General features: G+C 39.0%; 1 protein-coding gene across 4 annotated transcripts in view; it reads left to right on the top strand.

The window, feature by feature from the left end:
- LOC113163487 (partitioning defective 3 homolog) overlaps positions 1-15671 on the top strand; it is a 306697-nt gene that overhangs the window by 190803 nt on the left and 100223 nt on the right. For all 4 annotated transcript variants that reach the window (XM_026362165.1, XM_026362164.1, XM_026362163.1 and 1 more), the window contains 2 exons: positions 3943-4129; positions 10056-10204. In XM_026362165.1, the coding sequence (XP_026217950.1) occupies positions 3943-4129; positions 10056-10204 (336 nt within the window). The remainder of the gene's footprint in view (positions 1-3942; positions 4130-10055; positions 10205-15671) is intronic.

Raw genomic sequence — 15671 nt, 5'->3', positions numbered from 1 at the left:
TTGATTCTCGGCTCCTTCTGTCACATGTCAAAGTGTCCTTAGGCAAGATACTCCAAGTTATCCCAAACTGACCCCAGTCAGTCAGGTCAGTGTGTGAGTGTGTGTGTGCTTGTGTGTCCAAATGGGTGAATTAGATGCTTTGTAAAATCTCTTTGAGTACCAGCTATGTAGAAAAGCGGCATATAAGTGCAAACCATTTACCATTTATTAGCATGCCTCTGTGAGAAAATGACAGCTACATACAGTACATACAGCCTGGATTTAGTGTAACAATAGGGGTGGCTGTGGCTCAATAGGTAGAGCAGTTGACTGCCAATCACAGGATTGGTGGTTCAATTCCTGGCTGCCATGTCACATGCCAAAGTGTCCTTCGGCAAGATACTAAACCCCTAGTTGCCCCCGGTGAGTCAGATCAGCTGCATAGCAGCTCTGCCATGTGTGTGTGCTTGTGTTTGTGAATGGGTGAATGAGATACAGTGTAAAACGCTTTGAGTACCAACTAGGTAGAAAAGCGCTATATAAGTGCAGAACATTTACCATTTAACAATTCATTTGCACAGAATATTTTTTATGTTATCTTGATGTTATCATATGCATCTATGCAGTGTACACACACAGAGCTCTGCTAATACTGTTATCCATTTTCTAGTGCTCGATGACAATATTTTGCATATGAGCAATAGTTGCCAATGACATTGAGTGTTCTAATGTTAACCACAGTAGTCACTTTATGTACGACTTTATGTGTGCTTAAGGTGTTAATTGTGATGTGTTAAACATTCACATTACAATGTAATTGCCACACTAAAAATGCCATCCATTGTCTTGTGCTTGTTATTAGCAGGACGGTTATGTAACAGTGGAGACTGAGGTGTTGGGTAGCATGTGCCTGTTTCTGTAGGTGTTACTCATGAGAAGCCTTCTTTAATTACAGTGTGACAAAGACCACAGTGAAACATTTCAGTTGCCAGAGAACATGTCACTTAGCCCTGACGCTAACCAAAGAGTCAATTAACACAGACAGAGCTATCATCTTTTGGGTCTTTTTTTGTAGGTCATGTCCGCTTCAATGCCTCCCTTCAGTTGTAACTTGCTATGTTTATTTTGCTAACAGCTGCAGATAAGGAAATGCAGTTTCTCTACCTTGATTTATCGCATGTGTGCACGCATGGGTGTGTGTGTGTGTTTACATGCTATGCCTGGCTTGTGGAGGACATAACAAATAAGGGAAGTCCACACAGTAACAATTAAAGTAAACAGTTAATGTTAATTTATTAATATGCATGTGATGTAACAAGTAAGCAGTCAGTTGTGAAGTGTTGCAGTGGCAATGCCTTAATGAGGTGGGACTGGCCAGGCATTAAAGAAGTGTCTAATTTAAAGAGACTGACAGACCAACACAGATACTAAAAAGTGGCCTAGGGCCGTCACAGTGCATGTGCGTGTGTGTGCAATAAGGAAAGAAAATGTCTTTAACAACTCTTTATCTGAAGTGCTGCCACTTGTGTTAAGAAATCCTGACTGGAAATACTTCAGATTTCATAATTATATTATGATATTGTGCATAGTGTAAATGAGGAGACATTAGTTTTTTATGTGTGGGTCACATGCTCATATGCACATTTGGAACACAAATCAAGTGTTTTACAGAGCATTTTGAACAAAAAAGTTATAGTTTCTATTTGTTCCAGGTTGCTACTGAAGTGAAATTTTCGTTGTGATGATGCAACCGAGAGGTAACTCCACAAAACTGAGGGAAAGTAAAGGCTGGTATAAGAATGGCCCCCATGGACACACAACTGCAAGGCATCTCTTATTGGAACTGCCACTCATGTGCTGTGCAACTACAGCAGAGACACAGAGAGGGGAAATGTTGAATTTTGGAACTGACTTAGACAAATAGTGCAAGGACCCAAACTATAAGACACATAGAGCTGATTGACAAAAATGTTGCCACAAATGTTCTTACTTACTTCTTGCTGTATTTCTTTAAGCGGTCTGAAGTAAGCTGCACATGAGTGAGATCTCTGCGCATTGAAGAACAATATTTTTTACAATACAATACAAGTGTGACCCAGGAGAGTTGTGTGTCTGCAGTGTTTGTGCTTTCCAGTCCTGCTGATTTGCAATACAATGTGAAATACATTACCTACAGTATAGTTCTCTCTCCAGCTGCCCAAGTTGTCCCATTCAGTGTTGGTATCCAACTTAACTGGTTTGATGACCAGGTAAGACAAAGGGACAAAGTTTCCTTTGTTAAGAATCACTCAACGTAGAGATGGTTCTACTCTAGTATTATTATGTACTACTGCAGCCCTACATGTAGTACGATTTATGAATTCATACAAGATATGATACATTTCTGTTGGCACATGTCACTGATAAGACTTGTGACATGTATGATAAATATTTTTTTGGTTTGTTTCTTTGATCTGTGCCTCTCATAGGAGAGGCTCTTTCTAAGCCCACCATGGTTGGTGTTCTCTTCTGTATATTTATTTTGTATATTTGTTTTTTTTTTCTTCTCTCTCAATTACTGTGCATATAACTAAACACACCTCATTGCTGTCTTGATTGGTTCTCAGACTTACTTGCACAATTCACATTTATCATTTGTTTGGCCCCTAGTAAAATGAAATGCCCCTCAGATTCATGCTGGGATCCTGCCAGGGTAAATATTGTTGTCTGATGCTAGTAATTATGCAAAACTGTTCCTTGGGTATTAATTTTGTAAAATAGCTCTCGCATGCAAACAAAAGGATAGACAAACAAAAGGAATGTCAGCATTTTTAAAACCTCTAATAGTAAACAGGTGTGATCAGACTTAAAACTGATTGCTTGTCCTGGCTTTGATTCCCCCAGTGTTTATGCATGCATCACTCGCACAGATATGCAAAGTAATAAATTGTCATAAACCGATTATTATGCAGAATCAATCTTCCACCTTTGTATTGTAATGCCACTTCTCATGCTGTTGAACAACCCGTCTCATGTGCCAGCCTCAGCAGCTCATTCCCCATTGACTTTGACTCCTGAGGAACAACAAAGCAGAGATTCAAAGTACTCAGTAGAGAAGGTCATGTGGCACAGAATACAGATCAGGAGAACTCTTCTTCTGCTCATATTTCTCCTTCAAGAAGAGTGAAGGAGACTGGATAACACTGTTCAGGGGTTCAGCTTTTGGCGGTGGCATTAAGAGTCTGGGTTAGAATAATAGTTGTTCAATTATATTTGTGCCTTGCCTTGTAAGTCTTCATGGTCACTTTGTCCTTAAGGGAGATTGAAGGTTTTTCTCCCTTCGGTCTCCTCTTCAGCAGCTGAAATGTAAGTTCAGTCATTCTGCTGACAGTCCTCTGTGTTTTAGTCCAGTGTGATTTGCATCATTGTCTCGCTGCATGATGAATATCACACTAAATTGGCTTCTGTATTTCTGCCCCTGAAGTCTTGTTAAAATGGTGGATTGCAATACCTTCACCTCTACTGTGATGTCAGTGATGTCACTGTCTTCAGCTGTGTACCGCCTTTTTTAATTCATTCTTAGATTCAAAATGGCTCCTTTTCTCCCAGACACAGCCCTCTGGTTGACATGTTGAGTCATTTAGAGCTATCAAATATCAGATAACATGTTTGAGTAACAGGGAGTGTGTCAGATGTTCCAGTGCTTTTGTGATATTTGATACTAAAGGTTTTATGTTCTGTGTTGATGAACTTATCAAGGTATACATATTGTTGCATCAAAAAAATTAATTCTGAAATGTAGTCTCATATCCATCTTTAAATCTATAATCAGACAGAGCTTTCTATAGTGTACATTAAACAAAAATGAATTGGCCGTGTCATTCTAATAGGTTTGGAGGGGAGTGTATGCACAGATTTGTGTTGTAGTACAGCATATATGCTGTACTATCTAATACTGCATGTCTGTTTCCATCTCTTTCTCAGGTAACCATCAACTTTCTCCAACTGTGAACATGCCACAGGATGACATAGTGATGATTGAAGATGACAGACCTCCCCTGCTTCCTGCCCACCTTTCTGACCAATCATCCTCCAGTTCCCATGATGACATGGGCATTGTGGGAGACAACCAGGTGCTCTGGAAACATGATTTGCCTGGTCAGAATGAATGGTGAGCAGCAGGTTGTTCTTGCTTTGTAATACAGTCAACTGAATTGTTTATGTTTTCATTTATGGATGCCAAAATGTGGCTTTCTATTGTTTGGTATTGTCATAAAGTCCCATAAAGATATGTCATGCCAATGTAACAATGTCATCCAGTGTTATGATGTGGCTCTTATGTGTGTTTCAATAGCTATTCGACAACAAAAGTGAATTCAGGTTCAAGACAATTCATTGTTGGTTTTACTGTTTTTTGGCCTTTGTTAATAATAAAAATATAGAAGAATTATCTTTTATCCTTTTAAGTATGCAGTTCTGTTAAAACAAGTGTTGTGTGTGTGTGTGTGTGTGTACAGTATGTATGTGTAATCAAATGGTCATGCCAGAATCATAGTGGTTATTATAAAGTAAATAAGTACTAATGTAAACAAAAAGGAATTAAAAAGACCTTTTTAGGTCTTTTCTAATTTACCCACATCTCTTTTCCTCAGGTTTTTGCTCTGACAACTCCTCATGGGATGTTATAAAAACACAATCTCATCCATTTTATTGAACGATACAACCCACATGCTAGCATGTAGGCCCCCAAGACAAATGGTTCTTCTGGAGGCTGAAATCCCATCTCACACAAGAAACATAAATTGACCTACTTTTTTTCTCGTTATTCCTAGCCAGTATCTAATGGGTGTGTTTTCTCTGCATGGTTCCTGTCTGTTCATGCTTAATTGTGTAAAGACATACATTTGTTTTACCTTCTTTTATAGATACTTCAAGTAAGTGTTGTTAAGAACCACTAATGTAACATCAGCTTTATAGGCCTCAAGTGAAAGCTTTGTAACTTGTTGCTGTACTGGTTAAGGATAAACAGTGTTGTGAATGTATTTTAGGGTAGACATATGCTGGCAGACCAGCATGTGTCTTATGTTAGTTTGCACTTTATAATTCAAGTTATGTAAGTAATTTATTACTTTGCATATCTGTGTTCAGACCATTTGAACACTGGGTCCTGACCCACCTCATTAATTTCCCATGCGTCTACCTCCTCCTTCATTAGTTTGAATCCAAAGCCAAACAGGAAAAGCCAAGTCCAAATGATTTATAGTGAAACTGATAAGATGTTCTTGAAGTGGCTTTGCAGAATGTTTTTTTTCCAGAAATGGAATGTAGATCAGTGTCAGAAACACAATTGTTATGTGCAATCGTGGCAGCTTCCAGTGCAAACTTGCCTCAAATGCAGAATGAATGTTTTTAATCCACCTGGTTATGATCCCAGAAGCTGATAAAGTGCAGGGTTTGTCCGTTCTGTTCCCTCAAACTGGAGTTCAAGTCTGTTTCTAGTTTTTCACATGCCTACACATCTGGGAGAACATACTGCACAAAAATACAATCTGAAGATGTTTAATTATGCAGAGATGCTCAGATTTCCACCTATTCAATTCAATACAATTCAGTTTATTTATAGCACCAAATTACATCTCCAGATATTTTACAGTATAAGGTTTAAGACTTAAAAAACTTAAAATATAACTGTATGCAGCAATGCTGTTACCTAGCAATTGCTAGGTAACAGTAGAGAGGAACAACTACTTTTAACGAAGAAATCAGCAGAACAAGGCTCAGGGTGGGTGGTCATCTGCCTCGACCGGTTTGGGCCTGTTTTAATTTAATGTCCAAGACTCGAAGGCTCAAAATTTTACCTTTTGTTTTGACTGCTAAGCACCTTCACCTGTGCCTGTTTGGATATTTCCCTTTTTCAGCAGTCCTCTTGGTAATCCTTGATGGCATGGACTGTTGAAAGAGGGGGGAAAAGCAACTGACTCACAATGCAATAACATTAGCATCTAAACAAACCAAAACATAAGTCAGTGTACTCAGGAGAAGTGTTGAAGAAAATGAGGAGTGCTAACCTCTTACTGACAAATTAGAACAATAGAACAACTTGACTTTAAAGGTGTGGCTCTGTGAAATGTCAAGACTCTTCTTCTGCCAACTACAGAACAGCTATACTTCCTTGTGCCATTTAATTTAACCTACAGTGCAGTGTTGTGATCCTTATTAAGTTTCTTAATCTTTATAGACACAACAGGAAATGTGCAACCTCCCACTACATTTTTATACCCTGCAACACCGTAAAGTTAGATCTGTAAATGCACCTCATCCTTCAGCTCAATATTAATGCACTGTCTCCTGATTTTCAAGTGTGAGAGGTAAAAGTGCTGTGAGAAGGTTGGCACTCAAGTGCAGTAAGCATAAGCTGAGGGGGGTGGGGGAGCGTTCACAGCATGCTCACCAGTTGGAGGTTTAGGAAGCATTACGAAACATCACTTAGACTACTACTAGCTACTACCACCTAGCCTGTGAGGCACATTCTCGTATTACCATAATAACCACCTTGTATACAGTAACTGCCCTGCAGACTGCCTGAACTTAATTTTACTTGCAGTAAAGAAAGCATATACAGTTAAAGTCAGATAATAGCTACTTATGATGTGATTAACATGATGCAGCTTGTTTAGTCATACTGTATATTAATAGTATGGTTGATTTAAATGTGACCGTAAAATCGAAGCCCATATATTTATTTTGCTGTTTCTTTTTTAAATCTACCATTTATTTAATAATTATGACAGTAACACTGATTGATAATCAATTTTAGATTCGTTCTAACAAAGTTAAACAAATCATTACAAGATAGCCAATCACAGATGCAAACTATTCTAAAATTACACTCATCTACAATGTGAAAGACAGTTTCCCTCACAAATACTTTGCTGAAGTAGGTTAATAGAAATTATTTCATAGTTCCTGTGCTGTAAAACCTATTCAAAATGGATTTCTGGATTGAGTAAGAGTAGGTATCATGGAAAGAGGTAATAGGGTAGTAGGGTAGTAGGACACAGTTGGGTAGTACGAACTTTGAATATAGAAAGTATTTTTCCTACTTGGACCACTATAGACATTGTCACTCTGATATAACTAGACTATCATCCACATGGCACAAAGCTCAATCAGGGTGAGGCTGACAAAGGACAGCTGTCAATTATTATTAAGGTGAGAGAGAAGAGAACTGAAGAGCAGGCAAGTCAGAGAGGAGGAAAAAGGAGACAGTACTAGTCTTTGTGTCAGAGCTTTGTGGGAAATGATGTTTCCACCTGTGACATCTCAGTCAGTCAACCAGCAGAGATGGGAAAAGATTCCAGACAAACATACAGGCTTACACACACACACACACCCATACACACACTTTTGCACAGATGCACTCAGTCTCACGAGTATTTGGATAAACATTGGCTGGTAAACAATTTTACAAATTAACATATAAAGTGGAAAAGGTCCAGATAGACATGAACAAACACACTTCTAAGCTAACACTGCAGACAGACCTACTTCAGTTGACTTCCTAATAGTCTCTGTCATCAATAATGTGAGTAATGTAACTAAGAATTACAGGTGCTCACAGTTAAGAATGTGTTTTACCCATCAAGCTATCACCATAACTAAATATAATAGTCACAGCAGAAATAGTGACATACACACACATACACACACACACACACACACATATTTACTCACTGGATTACTTTCTGTCTGTGTGTATCTGCACAATCACAGGTAAAAGGAAATTACTGCAAATCGCAGGTGCAGCTGCTCATCTGCATGGTGCTGCATGGTGCTTTTTATGTCTGTGTTTATGTCAGATTTCATGGGTTCAATTAAGCAAGTGAAATAAAATTGTCAACATGAGACATCCTTTTTACAATACATGATCCATTCTTTTTTTTTCCTCTTAAAATTCTTTTTAGCTGTCTAGTGCACCTGCCAACAGTGCATACCTCTATACAAACTTCTCACGCAGAGCTTTACCCAATGATTGAAAGGGGGTGATTCAGCTGACTGCATGGATGCATAGGTAGGCCAAAGAATTTGGAGCAGCCTTCAAACCTGAGAAGGACAAAATCGGAAGCACCTTACAGAGCGAGGGTTGTTTTTAAATGAGGATAAGAAGTGTTGGGAGATTGGGGAGATTGAGAAAAGGAAGTAAAAAAAGATACAAGCTGTCAGGCTAAATTGTGAGCACAGAGGGCTTTTAGCACACACCACTTAGCAACAGAGCCTATATGCAGTTTGGCACATTTAACTTCTTGCAAGGGAGACAGGAGACAGGAACAAGTTGATGTAAAATTAAAGTTAAAGCTGTGGATTTGCCTGTGAGCAATCCGCAGCGCTAGTTAATTTTAGATGATGGGGAACTTTGAACGCACAGGAACTGCTGAAAGAAGGAGCGATGAGAGAATGTATTATCCACATAGATTGGGGCAGCTATTACTGCTAAACCAGAGGCATGGATGGAATGGATGGGTTGAGAATGAAATTGTGCCATGCCACAGATGATTTAACCTGTCTAGGCAGCAGTCATATGGATTCTTATTCACATGTGTTAAATACAATTTTAATTAATATGTGACTGAAATTAGCAATTCAGTGATCTTCCAAGTCCATGACATTCATTGGACAGTGTTTGAGCTCAGAGCAAAGAGACTTCCAAAGCAGTATCTCATTACTAGTACTCTAATGGGAAAATGAATAGTCAGTACAAAGTAAATATATAATCTGTAATTGAGAACTGGGTTTCTAATAATGAGCTTTACTGTGAATATTTATTTGTGAGTAGACAAAGTAATCATATAATATTTTAGATTTTACTGTACTGAGTAGTGTAACAATTTACTTATTCCCAGGGCACGCACTCACCGACTCTAACTGTGTGACATGGGTGTGCATGATCCCACTTACTGGCCACTCACTTTGTCTATTCAACATAGTGTTCAGTTGGCCCCACACACAAAATGTTGGCAATATGGATGAAATCTGAATTCAGGCTGAAAATATGTTATCTCACTCGCACTCCAACAAATTATATTTGCAGAGACAAATTAAAGAAAAGGCTTTTGTGTGCTTGGAATGATGAGAAGAGAAATGCAAGGGATGATGGATAAATGAATAATACATCTGTGGTGTCATTCATCTCTTCTTGTGTCAGCTGGAGTAGGTCCTGTTGGGATTGTCAGGTATAGTTGACAGCAAAGTGAGATATTGACTTCTCTGTGACACATGAAGCAGCTCTTTTGTTAAATGAGGTCGAAAACCTAGTAAAAACTATTAACATGGTAACAAGTGCAGGTAGGTCTGTTAGATTTATATTACATGCAGGACTGTCAAGATCTCTAGAAATAAAAACACCAAAACCCTGTAATGATCATAATGTGTGACCATCAACAAAAGAAACAGTGAAGTTCTTTCATGCATATACTTTTTATTAGACTCCATTAACACTGAATGTCCCTTCTGTCTCCCTTAAATGGAAAGAAATTGTCAATTTAATTGTCAATGCACTGTTATGCATCCAAATCCTAGGGCCCTCTCTCACAGCCACCCTCCTCTGAGTTTCCTTAAACTAAAATCTTTACAGAGATAGCAGATCTCAAAGGGAGAGTGCTATGGTGGACCAGTCCGTGCCACTGTTTCAGACATACTGGGGCAGAAAGGTTATTTAGTGGCCATGACCCCAGAGCACTCTCACCTCACTGGGTATCACACATCTTAGTCAGGCATCCTCATCTTGGTTGTGGTATGTTCTGAATCCACCTAACAGAGGTGGATGTATCCTTGATTATGATAACCATTCAAATGAAATATAGAAACTGACTGGCTCTGTGTGTGTGTGTGTGTGTGTTTGGTCTGTGTTTGAGGGTCTATAAACTGATAGATAGTTTGATGGTCCATAATAATAAAACCACAGTGTAATTTAGATGATTACAAAATTGCAAATTTTGTAATTTTGATAATTAACAATTTACAGGGTGTGCTTTTAAAATGGCAACAATGTAAAAAAAAATATTCTCTTATCTCTCTCATTTCTCTATTATGAACTGCAGCTCACTTAGTCTGGACACAGACCCTGATGGTACATTCCAGAGAGAAGGCTTTGGCCGCCAGAGTATGTCTGAAAAACGCACCAAACAGTATGATGGTACTGCTCAGCTGGAGATCATCAAGGCCCGCAAGTCCAAGAGCATGGATCTAGGTAAATGTTATGTTATGCAGTCCAAATTACGTGATTACATTTAGTTTAGTTTGACATTTTGGCGAATTTAAAAAAAAATGGTAAATGGTCTGCACTTATATAGCGCTTTTCTACCTTGCTGGTACTCAAAGCGCTTTACACTGCGTCTCATTCACCCATTCACACACCGATGGCAGAGCTGCTATGCAGCTGACCTGACTCACCGGGGGCAACTAGGGGTTCTTGCCCAAGGACACTTTTGCTGACGTGGCAGCAGCATTGAGCCACAGCCACCCCGTAAAAAAGAAATTTGACACATCCTGGGCCTGGGCCCCTTTATTCAAGACTGAATCTTGTTTGCCTCATTACAGTTGTTCTCAACACAGACAGAAAGAAAGGGAACCACAACCAGGAAAGCTTCACACCAACATAAATACACAGAACCAATAACATCGATACAGAAAAACTCAATATATATACAGAATATGCAAAACACAACAACAAGCAAGTATACAAAACAAATATCACTTCCCCCACCCCTTACAGAGGTGGGAGAAATTGTACAGATTGATGGCCACAGGTAGAAAGGATCTCCTGTGGCGCTCTGTGGAGCATTTAATGTTGTAATGTAAGTATCTGGCTGAACGTGCTCCACTGTCCAGCCAACACACTGTGCAGTGGATGGGAGGGATTGTCCAGGACTGAGAGGAGTTTGGACAGCATCCTCCTCTCAGCTAAAACATGTAGAGGGTCCAGCTCCACCCCCAGAACAGAGCTAGCCCTCCTAATCAGTTTGTGTAGTCTGTTAGTGTGTCTGCCACCTTCATGTTGCTGCCCCAGCAGACCACAGCACTGACCACCACAGACTCATAAAACATCCGCAGCATGGTGCTGCAGACGTTGAATCTCCTCAGAAGGTACACAACCTCCACCTCCTCCCCCTGTATAGAGAGAGGGATGACAGGACTCCCAGATTTCCTGAAGTCAAACTCTATTGGGTCCATTATAGCCTTGGCTCGCCATCACATTTTCTATACAAAGTGAACAGACAACACATAATTATAACTTGAAGTGCTGCTTTGGAGAAAGATAAAACGTAGTAGTCGTCATTGGATAGTCATATCCAGTGGTCATTAAATAGAATACACTAGAGTCTCTCACCATTATATTCCTAATGCTGAAATTTAATAGCCTTTTACTGACGACAACAAGTAAATAGAATGGACAGGAAGCTGCAATCACTCCATGATGGTGTTCTCATTATTGCAAATGGACATTTTATCATCTTGTTTAATCAAAAAACATATTTAATGTGTCAATGTGTTACGAACAGACTAACAGGACCAACGAGTAAGAACAAAAAAAGATATATTTATTAACAAAGTGCAGGGGACACAGGGAACTAACACAAACTAACAAACAAAGTATCAAATTAAAGACCCAAAAACACGGCAGAGAGACACAAACGAAACCATAAACTGACAAAGTAGCAACTGAAATCACTGCGGAAGGCAGGCAAACAAGAACAAACATACAAAGCTAACTAGACAAAGTAGCAACGAAAAACCATGTACTAACATGGACAAGAACTATAAGACGAACTAGATGTACAAAGTAACAAACAAAAATACACTGCAGACAGGCAGGCAACTCACAAACTCACAAAAACAAACTCACGGGCAAAACCAAGGTCCAACAAAGTGCAGTCCAGAACGAAATAAACAAGAGTCCAGAGTATCCAAAAAGAGTGACAAACTGACAAACTGACAAACGAGTGGTGTGGATCCATGAACAGTGTGCAGCATGAATGAATGAATAAGCAGAAGTGTCAATGAATGAGCGACAAACCAGCAACGAACTGAGGACTGAGGGGTGCTTTTGAAACAGAGGGATGCACAGGTGAATTGAATGAGTCAATTAGTCCAGAGTGCAGAGAGTGGGGGAAGAGGAGGAAGTCCATATATGGTGTGTGGCAGGATGGTGAGACACAGAACAAACAAAACCAAACCAAAAAACAAGGGCAGAGGGAGGAACTGTAACACAATGTGTCAATTTGATTAGCTTGTTTTAACAAAGTAGACTTGTTCATCTCCTCAAGACAATATCTTACTTTTGGGATCATTAGTGTTTTACACATATATCAAGTATGATATAGCATTTCTTAATCTGCAAATCAGTAGCACCAAATCACAACAGAAGTCATCTCAAGGAACTTTACAGTGTAAGGTTTAAGACCTTACAAAGTGTAATTGTATAAAAAATGAAATAGAAAACCCAACAATCCCATTTGAGTAAGCTTTAGGCAACAGTGGAGAGGAAAAACTCCTTTTAGAGGAAGAAACCTCCAGCAGAACCAGGCTCATGGTGAGCGGCCATCTGCCTCAACCGGTTGGGGTGAGTGGAAAGAGGAGAAAGAAAAGAACAGCAGGCAACAAAAAAAAAAATGACAACAAGCAGCAAAAACATTGGATTCTGGAGATATGCAGCAGTGTATCAGAAGAGGTCTCCTAGCAGACTTACCTATAACAGCATAACTAAGAGATGGTTCAGAGTCATCTGAGCTATGGCTCTGCCTCCCCTTCTACATTTGGAAACTCTAGGAACCACAAGTAAACCTACACTTTGAGCACGGAGGGAAAATAAGGAACTATGAGGTCTGTAAGATAAGATGGAGCTTGATTGAAAGTGCCTAATATGTAAGGAGAAGATTTTTTTCAATTCTGGATTTTACAGGGAGCCAATGGAGAGAAGCTAACGAACAAATATAATCTCTCTTTGTAATTCCAGTCAGAGCTCTGGCTGCAGCATTTTGGATTAACTGGAGACTTTTTAAGGAGTTATTGGGACATCCTATTAATAATGAATTACAATAAGTAGTAACAAATGCATGGACTAGTTTTTCAGCATCACTTAGGGACAGGATACTTAATAATAAATAATAATTTTAGCAATATTCCTCAGATGGAAAGACAGTTTTAGAGATTTATTTTATGTATGAAGTAAAGGAGATATCCTGGTCAAAGAACTCTGAGATTCCTCACAGTATTACTTGAGGCCAATACTAATTCATCTAGGGTGAGAATGTGATTAGACATAGTGTGTCTGAGATTTTAGGACCAAACACATTAACCTCTGTCTTGTCTGAATTTAGGAGAAGGAAATTGGAGGACAGCATGCTTGAAGTTTGATTAATGGATTAGTTTCTTGTGGTTTCATAGATAAATATAGCTGAGTGTCATCTGCATATCGATGAAAATTTATAATCTATAATCTAATAATATTGCCTACGGGGGACATGTAGAGTGAAAAGAATAGGTCCAAGTACAGAACCATGTGGAACTCCGTAGCTAACTTTTGTGTCTCATCATTAGCATGCACAAACTGGAATCTATCTGATAGATTCGATTTAAACCAGCCTAGTGCCGTTCCTTCACCCCGATGACATGTTCCAGTTTGTGTAATAAAATGTTGTGATCTATAGTGTTGAATGCAGCACTGAGATCTAACTAAATGAGAATAGAGAGAAGTCAGTTGTCTGATGCTAATAGAAGATTGTTAGTGACCTTTACCAGTGCTGTTTCTGTACTATGATGTACTTATGAAATCCTGACTGGAAATCTTCATACAAGTTATTCCTGCGCAGGTGGTCACACAATTGCTATGAAACTACAATTTAAAGAATTTTAGGGATAAAAGGCAGATTGGATATTGGCCTTTATCATTACTAAACCCCTGAGTCCAGAGTAGGCTTTCTGAGTAGAGGTTTGACTTCGGCAATCTTAAAAGCCTGTGGTACAAGGCCTGTTTGTAAAAATAGATTGATCTGATCTAATATGGACATGCTGATCAAACGTAAGACATCTTTGAGCAGTCTAGTCAGGATGTGGGGCTTTTTTATATATAATTAAACAATATTTTCAGGCTAGGCAATATTCATCTAAATTGGTGGAACACCACATCCTTTCCAGCTTATGTGATGTCTGCTTTAAGCAACGGATTTGTGAATTGTACCATGGAGCTAGCTTCCTCTGATTCACTATCTTTTTTTTTCAGAGGATCGAGTATTGTTCGGTGTGAAGTTGCAGTACTGTCAACAAGTTAATCAACTTGTGCTGGAGTAACATTGAGACGACTGATCTCCTCTGTGCTGGTACATGGCTCTGAAATTAAAGATGGAATCAGTTCCTTAAATTTGTCAACTGCATTTTCACATAAACATCTGCTGTAGTAAATCTTATTTTTAGGTGAAGTAAAGTTTAGTACTGTAAATTCAAATGTTATTAAAAAGAGGGTTTTGGGGAAAAATTATTAAATGATCAATTTCAACACCGTATGTCAGAACAAGATCAAGGAATCAAAATCCCATTTCTTTCCACTTCTTGCAGTACCCGATTGAGTTTGTGAGTTATCCTGCTGACAGAAATCCTTTCTCAGACATTGCAGAGATATAACTTGTTTGTCTTATAATAATTCTAGTAACTGATGAGTTCCTGGAGGAGAATGTTTCAAATAATACAACACAGCCTCACAATACAATCTACTTAAAAAAAGTATTGATTTGCTACATAGCAAGAATATCCCAACTCCAAGTGGTTAACGTGTTAAACTATGCTATTACATGCAGTTATTTTTGTCCCTGCTTTTAACCAGGTTCCAGATGCTCCCAACTCACATGAGTATGAATTTCATGACTTTGAAGCCCTCATCTTTGATATATACTACCAGACACCCTGTAGTTCCATTCTATTTAGATGGGGAACAAGATTGAGTAGGTGAAAAAAAGGGAAAAAGAAGACATGAGGGGCTCTGACAGGCAGTAATACGGTAGCCCATTTCAGCCACTTAGCCTTGTAAGCTTTATGACAGGCTCTTGCACAGAGTGCAATATCTGCTACACTTAGATCTTCACCTATTCTCCAACAATTCAGTATATGCCTACACTTTTTGATTTAGTCTCTTTCTAGTTTGCATGTGCTAAATAATGTGGTACAGAATAGGAGTCACTAACCCCTTAAGCTTGTTTATGCATTTTGACAGTGGCAGAAAAGATTAACTGTAGTGTAAGAACCAGTGCAGGAAAGACTAGCTGCACTTTCACCATTCATGAAATGGACCATCACAGTTGTTCAGCTGGGTTTATGGGTCAGTCATAGAAATCAGAAAAGCAGTCCCACTCTTTCTCCATAACCAGCCATTATTGGCTAAGTGATCCTGGCAGCTTTAGATGCATATACAGAAGAGTGTTGAGGAAATTCAGCATGTTCAAAAGAGGGTTCTCTTGTTGCAGAGTGGGAGCATTATGCTGAGACTTGGCAATTGACATAGGAACATGTGCTATTGTCCTCGTTCTGGAGTGATAATGATTGAAGAAAACACTCATTATTTGGGGAGGTGTGGAATGATGGATAGACAGATAACAGATTGGCCTTTGCAATTGAAAGACTGTCTTTGCCAGTTGGCCTCTTGAGCTCACCGCAATTCATCCATT

This window comes from Anabas testudineus, chromosome 2 (assembly GCF_900324465.2).
Source record: "Anabas testudineus chromosome 2, fAnaTes1.2, whole genome shotgun sequence".
Taxonomy (NCBI): Eukaryota; Metazoa; Chordata; class Actinopteri; order Anabantiformes; family Anabantidae; genus Anabas; species Anabas testudineus.
The sequence above is the reverse complement of the archived record's forward strand: the minus strand, read 5'-3'. Positions and strand labels throughout refer to the sequence as shown.